Here is an 8,196-nt window from a genome sequence, read left to right as displayed (position 1 = left end):
TTCATGCGAGAGTTGGGTTCTGCCAACATCTCGCATTTTTCCACAAAGGTTTTCAGCGAACCTTTCTCCTACAGCTGAAAAGTTCCTTCCCGACTGTGTTAGCCTTTGGATTGGTTTGATCGGGTTTGTAGCCGGGCATTGATTGCATGTAGTGCTTGTTGCATGATTGACCGCTGACTTGACTTTACCGCATTGTTTAGAAACTCGGTGTGACTCACAGACTTTCGGTAAGGCGTGGCTTGAAATTGGGGTATCATTAGTAAATAACCGCGCCCTAGTTAGTTGTGATGTGTCGGAGTTATTCTTATCTGTCAGACGGGACATGCTTGACAACTCATATTTATCTGTTTTTGCGCGTGGCATTGTCTGTTTTTAGTTTCGCTCCACAGTTGAGTTTGCAGGTGAATTATTGGATGATGGGGTCCACTTCAGCTCTTGTGGACCATCGTCTTCTTCTGGTCGACTCGGTGGCGAACCTTTTCGACATGACTCGGAACCATTCAAGATTCTAGTTGTTTTCTCTCCATCTGCAGCAGCAGCAACAGGGAAACTATAGATATTTGTTATTCTAGTATAAAGGTTCTGGATCGTGCCTGAGTGAAACAGCGGTAGTCCACGACTTTTGTGCCGGTACCCATGAGTAAATCTGAGGATGGTACTGTGAGTATAAATTCCATCAAATTGAATCACTAATTTATTCATGTAAAAGTTTAGACTCTTGACCCGATTCCTGAAATTTGTTATAGTTGATGCTTCCCCCATAGATAGAACACTGTTAATTTTTTTCTTTTTTTTCTTCATGGCTACTGGGTAGCCAAAAAAAGGGTTCCTGTTAATTAAGTTTATGCAGCAGAGAAACAAAAAACACAAAACTGAATGATACAAGAGTGATTAAAAACTATCAAAGAAACCAAATTAAACAATCTCACAGTTAGAACCCATTGAAGAATTGAAATCCAAACCCAACCTAGGGCATCTCTCTTGCTAACTGGAGATAGTTTGATTCTTTCAGACTAAATCAAGACGAAAAACACATAACTAGTAGTTTGACAATTTCAAATCTTTGGTTCATCATCTTTGAATTGCTGGTTGCATTTCTTTGATGGAGGTGATATTAATGGTGGATTTTGGTGTGACTCGGTCACCCCGAGTTGCAGAGCAAAACTCGGAGGAAAGAGAAAACTCTGAGAGAAGAAGATATTTTTCTGTTGGTGCTCTATATGGCTTTCAACTAGTTAATGTAATACTCTTTATCTAATAATAAAAAATAATATTTAATTAGATGAAAAATATAATAATAATTGTGAGATATTGAAATGGCATGGAAAATCTTGTTTTACGAGAATTTTTGGATCTACTGAAATATCCGTTTTGCTCAACCAAAAAGATGATTTTATGAATGAACTTTTATCCTGGTGGACATGATAGTGTAACCCGGTTTGCATCGGTTTTCTGGTAATCTCCTCCGCAACTGACCAACTAGTTAATGTAATACTCTTTATCTAATAATAAAAATAATATTTAATTAGATGAAAAATCTAATAATAATTATGAGATATTGAAATGGCATGGAAAATCTTGTTTTACGAGAATTTTTGGATCTACTGAAATACCCGTTTTTTTCAACCAACACAGATATCTTTAAAAGATGAGCTTATGAATGAACTTTTATCCTGGTGGACATGATAGTGTAACGCGGTTTGCATCGGTTTTGTGGTAATCCCCTCTGTAACAGATGAGCCTATTTTAGAGATCCATGGGACCATAGCCTATCTAAGCGAATGAGAACGATATTCAGGCACCAACGCCTCCTTGTCTTTAGGCTAATCCCTATGGGCTAGATTGAGCTGTTAGATTGGCCAAAAAGTGTTGCAAATAAAAAAATAAGTGTGGGAAAAAAGTTAACACCTGTACCTGCTACTTCTCTCTCCTAGCATTTGCTCGCAGTTCAACTAACATCTAGTTTCAAAAGCTGAACCGTTCAACGCTCAAAAAGTAACCAAAACCCTGAACCATTCGGCGCTGGATAAAATTTTCTGATCTAACGGCTGAGATTTAAAGGGCTGAACCAAACAGCGCTCAGCGCTGAACCGTTCAGCGCTAGATGGTGGTCCCGCTGACGTGGTCTTCTAATCTAGCTGCTAGATTAATCATCCCATAAGACTTAGGAGGTTGCCCTAGCTGACGTGGATGGCCAATCTAGCTGCTAGATTAGAAAACCATAGAGGTTAGCCTTAGTGGTACAGTGTATACCACGTAACCATAAAGTCATGGGTTCAAGGCGAGGTATCGACATATTTGCAGAAGGTTTCAGAAGGAGGAGAACCAACTTAAGGTATTCTAAAATACCTTTTTTTGTTTTGTTTTGTTTTTGTTTTTTTTGCATGTAACAGGCAACTACTGCAGAGGCAGCGTCAAGAGAAACGTCGCTAAAATTCTTCCAGCACTTCTGCCTCCACCAACACCTTCATTCAGGACAACCAGCAATAATAGCGGCTCAAAACGTTTCCCCATAAACAGCAGCACATCGGATCAGTTTCCCACACATGATAGTGAAGCTCACGGTACCAAATAGAGAGATTACCATAGACCTTCTGAAAGCACCTGCAATTTTATTTTACTTTTGGATCGATAAAATGGAAGCTGTCTAGAAAGGAGGCAAACTAGCACCAAAGGATACACAATAGCATTCAAAGTACAAAATGAAACAAAAGACCCAACCGACGAGGCCTAATTATTACACCAAGAAGACAATGGAAGTGAATGCGTTATGTACTAGTACTGCAACCAACAAAACACGAAGAGTCCATCTTTGGCCCCTCTAAACTGTAACTAAATCAGTTAGCTAGATACATGATTTTACAGCTTTACGTCGAAACTAAACCACCAAAAAATATCACAGTGCAGGCTCTAAGATGTTTAGGTTAAGAAAGACCTAACTCCTGTTGAAAACTGATACTCAACTCTGCAAAGCTTGGGCAACAGTTACAGATTGGGGTGAAGTTGAATGAAAACAAGTATATATCCCCAGAAGTACCAAACTTCATTGTCACGCAGAAGCCAATGAATTGATATATTGATAAGCATGGAAAATTCTGCACTGTTGCCAATACCGACGGATAAAGACTGGTTCTATGTCATAAACTTTGTTGAGGCTACTCTCTTTAAGATCGTAAGATATAACCTTATCCCTTACTTGGAAAACCAGCTTTGGCGAATCTTCTTCTTCATCCTCTTCTCCTTCTTCACCATCAACTAATAACACTTTTAACTCATCATTTCCAAAATTGCTATATCCAATTTCCTGAAGATATAACAGCACTCTTAATTTCCAGATATCGACATGGTATATTACATTCCAGCCGGTGCAATCAGTCTTCATCTCAAAGATATTGAGACTCGAAACATTAGCCCATCCAGTGCAATCAGTTTCAACATAATACAAACGACCCTTGCACGCACCGAAATACAAACTATTCTTAACCGTTGTTCTATCTGGCATCTGCACTACTCCAATTAATTCTCTATCAATATCGAAATAAACCAAAGAGTCATGGACGTTATGCCAATTCAACAAACCATTCCAGTACACACCACAACCATAGATATTGGTTAAACTACATGAATATCCAACCAGCCTCCATGTACATGTTTCGGAGTAGTAGATTTCAATCTGACATTCATCTGCTTTGTCACTCTCCGAAACGCAAACAACCTTGTAATGAGGTGTTCTAAATGGATTGAAAGCTAAACTAACACTGAAACATGACCCGTAGCCAGGCTTTCTATATTCAGAACTCGGTAAGATGGTATACCGTCCTGTGGTTGGATTGTAAACATAATAGTTTCGAGCAAATTCTGCTATGTTACTGCATATCCCAAAAGTACTACACAACAAAAGACCATTACAAGACTGTTCAATCTGTAAACCTCCTGGATCATTAGCAAAATTTAGATAATTCGAAGCGGTTATAACATTCCTGTCTACATTCGAATCAATAGAGATGAATTCAAATTCTGGAAAATTATTCCCATACTCATTAAGCCAATATTTGTGCAAGAACAGCCCTTGAATAGAACGGTGGTGATGCCGGTATTTTCAATAATTGCGATGTTTTTGGATGAAATATGCATCTGAAATGAGTGAATACCATTGTTTCGATACACATTTGAATCTACATAGTGATTTTCTAGGAAGATAAAGTAACAGTTGTTTTAAGATATCATTGTTATTACCGATAACTGACGACGACGACAATGCTGATGAAGATGAAACCGAATTGTGATGATGATCATAAAGGGGGGATTCGGAACTTACCTGATTAGAGAGTGATAGTAGTTTCTTGAGATTACGAATATCAAGAATTGAAGTTTGCATCGTAACATGATTGAACACCATAGCCGGTTGTAACTGAATGAAAGTATAAAATTCAATGGACAAACCCTAAATATAGTATGAGCTTAAGTTTTGTGCCAAAATAACATGGAGGAGAATGATTAAGTCCGCCCCTTCTACGATGTGATCGGTCACATACATTTTCCAGTGGCCCTCTTTATTTTCTGACACCTATTCAATTAAAAAATCTGTCCCCTCTAAATTTTCCTAACTGCTCCATTTTTTGAGAAAAAGTAGGAAGTTAGAAAAAGGAAAAGGATAAACAGTTAGGTAATAAAATAATTTTTCAAATTTTTTCTTACTTTATCAGACGTGTCATCATTTAAAGAGGAGTCACATACTTAAAGTATGTGGCCCGACCACATCGTAGCCGCACCGGATCTAGTCATAGGCCCGGGAGTAGACGGATCCATTCATGGGCTTAGATGAATTGACTTTGTATATTTATACTCCAAGAACCAATCAAGGTAGGGGCGATTTTTTGGAGATCGAATTGGCGGATTCGATCGGTTCATCCATTTTTTTGGCGGGTGGATGTCCGGTCCCTGAACTAATGGATTGGATACGGAGCTAAATATCATGTCTGAATCATATATATATATATATAAAGTGGGTCCAATAGTTCTCTAGCCCAATAATCTTAATTACAAAAATGACCGGATTGGATGCGGATGCAGATCTCCGGTCCGTATACTAATGGATCGGAGTCTAAGTCCAGTCTGTTAATCTCATTGCAAATACTCCCTCCGTCCCACTATTAAGTGACCTAGTTCAAGTTTGCACAATTTTTAAGGCAAGCAAGGGAAAAAGTATTTTTAAGCATTTTTTACAATTATACCCTTATGGATAATAAATAGTGAAATTTTGAAATGGTTTATCTCTCAAACTTCACCACGGATGTTCGCAAACTTCGTACCATTGAAAAACATTTTAAAACACCTACGTAACGAATATAAACATGACTATCAAATTATGTATATTTCTTATATTTCTTATAATCAATTAAAATGATAATTTTAGAAATATCTCCTTATTTAGTATTATAGGTCACTTAATGGTGGGACAAAATCTGAAAATAACTAGGTCACTTATTAGTGGGACGAAGGGAGTATAAATTAGATACAATGTATTTAATGGATAAGATGAATCTGGATACAAAGTTGAAGATAAAAATGAGTACAAAATGTTTACTAATCGAACTTCATGGTCAAATCCTAATAATCCGTAAAATAGGGATGAACCTGGTCAACAATAGTCCAGGTACATTAGTATTATCCTGCTACATAACATAAAATATTTAGTTCGGGTACATAATCAAGATTAATCTAGACATAATCAGACGCTACAATATCTTTTGGTGTCCGCCGTAGGGTAGAAAGAAGAAATCTTCAGGAAAAAGAATCAAGATCCATGACTACATCAGAAGCAAGTCGAAGTGATGAGAATGACAAAACAGATATAAGAGTACAAGGATTACAAAGTGATGTTGATCATTCACTTCGAAAAATAGTTGAAACGGCATCGATAACGACAATATCTTTTGAACTTTTGTGATAATCTATCACCACGAGATAAGTATACGAAGTTACCATGGGTACGTAAGCAACTCCCCTTTTATTTACAATACTGTTGATGGTGGATTTTTGGCGAAAGCTAAAATTGTAAAACCATACATCTGACCCGGCTTCAGATGTATATGAAATTCATATTTTTATATTTTAGATGCAAAACTTTTGTTACAATGATCTCTGACTGACCATGTAACCTCTTCAAAAAATAAATATGTGACGGCAATATTCCAGTCTCTCAACTGAGCTTAAAAAGTTGTAAAAAGTTCATTAAACTCATATTTCTGAAGATTTTTTTTAGACCTAATTCTAATTTAACTAGAAAATATGTAAAAGGTGGTATCAATATTGAGAGAAATTGGGACTCGGGATTCCACCATACAACTTATTCGTCCGATTCGGATAATTAATTCTAAACAATTATATCTGAAATAGTGACTCTGGTTCTTTTCCTAAGGTAGATTTTCAAAGTGATGATTGTAAATTGAAAGCACGGGAAATTAAAAGTCTTAAACTAAATGACCCATCAATTGAAATCACAACCATTTAATAAAAATCATAAATCGATTAATAATCAATGCAAAAAAAAAGTATCCTTCGATTTGTGGCGGTATCCCCAGTTTCACCACCTAAATAAATGTTCGGTTTGAATTTCTTTTTATTTAATTTTTTTTATTATTTTTATAAATAATAATCATTTTATTTTATATTTAATAAAAAATTACAATTCTTGGATATCTGATGGTAAATAATTAAAAGGAAACTGAATAACAAGCTGGGCTCCAATTCCCTTGTGAATAACAACCATATCCTATGGAAAATGAACTCTCACACGTTAACATTTGCATCGTGACTGGCCATATAATTACGCAACCTCTTCAGAAAATCTAGGAGGTCACTACCAAGTTCGCCCAAGGTGGTAAAATAAAGAACACCAAAACCAAAACCCTTAGAAGTGCACTTCTCAAGATATTTTTTACGCTTCCGATCGACAACATTGCTAATTTCTTAATCGGGGATGAAAGAGCGAGGACCACCACCTGTAAAAGGAGAGACACCAGTTACATCCACACATATGTCGCGCCCATTATCCCAATTATACACCAGGGCAACAGCTGGTCTCAAAGGCAAACCATCATTCGAAAGAAAACCCAAGGAAACTTCTTTCCTGCCTAGACACCTGCTCTATAACAAATGTCAGCAAAGATATCTTGTACAAGGTCGTGTCTGTATTTAAGTCCAACCTCATGAGAACTATGTAAAGCATGGTCCACAGAAATAAGTCTATAACGATCAACAACACTAAACTATCTCAAGTTTCTGGTTAATCCCTTCAATAGGAATGGCCAACAAATAATCTTGCGCGTTCTTGGTTATTATTATTATTATTATTATTCTATTATTATTATTTAGTTTTTATATATATAATTTGGGAGTCTATTACAAAGTTTTGGTTGGCAACCTAGCAACTAGCTTGGATCCAACTCCTTTTTGAATAGTAATACCTAGACTATGAAAATGAAACTACCAAACCATTATTGGCATCATTGCTATCTAAACAATTCTTCAGATGCTTGAAAAAACATAAAGTATATATCCTGGCCGAGTTCCCCTAAGGTAGAGAAAGCTATAACACCCAGACCATATCCATGTGAGACACACTTTCCCAAGTATTTAATGCGTTTACGCGAAACATCACTAGAAACATCACTAGAAACAGCTTTGCCTAGAGAGACACCTGTAACATCCACACAAACATCTTGACCATTTTCCCAGTTAAGAATGAGGATATCACCAGGCCATAAGCCTTTGTCATCATCTGACATAAACCCAAGAGAAACTTCCTTACGCGCAGGCACACCGGTTTTGTAACAATTGTCAGCGATAACGTCACGTACAAAGTCTTGTCGAAACTTAATTCCAACATACTTAGCACAATGAAGCGTGTGGTCCCCAAAGATATCCATAGATTTGTTACAACTTGAGCATAAACCATTCTCAACAAACAATGGGATACCAAGGCGGTAACAAAGGAAAACTCTGAACTGTCTTGGCCCGAGGCATTGGTTAAGCCCACTAATTGGTACAACTAATAAATAATATTGTGCATGCTTAACTCGGTTACACTACCACAAAATGGAATCTCTTGCAGACATAGAAAATTGGTCTGGGATTTGCTTTTTAACAACATCAAAATAAGTGACTGCCAGGGAGTGCATGGAAGGGGGGGGG

General features: G+C 37.0%; 1 protein-coding gene across 1 annotated transcript; it reads right to left on the bottom strand.

Moving 5' to 3' along the window:
- Positions 1-3,049: 3,049 nt before the first annotated feature.
- On the bottom strand, positions 3,050-4,399 carry LOC113296172 (F-box protein At5g07610-like). Its single transcript, XM_026544500.1, has 2 exons — positions 4,237-4,399; positions 3,050-3,984 (listed from the first exon to the last, which is right to left on the bottom strand). Exons 1-2 carry the CDS (start codon positions 4,397-4,399, stop codon positions 3,050-3,052), a joined length of 1,098 nt encoding a protein of 365 aa, XP_026400285.1.
- Positions 4,400-8,196: the final 3,797 nt, after the last annotated feature.

Source organism: Papaver somniferum, chromosome 7 (genome assembly GCF_003573695.1).
Source record: "Papaver somniferum cultivar HN1 chromosome 7, ASM357369v1, whole genome shotgun sequence".
Classification (NCBI taxonomy): Eukaryota; Viridiplantae; Streptophyta; class Magnoliopsida; order Ranunculales; family Papaveraceae; genus Papaver; species Papaver somniferum.
This window is presented reverse-complemented; position numbering and strand designations above follow the sequence as displayed.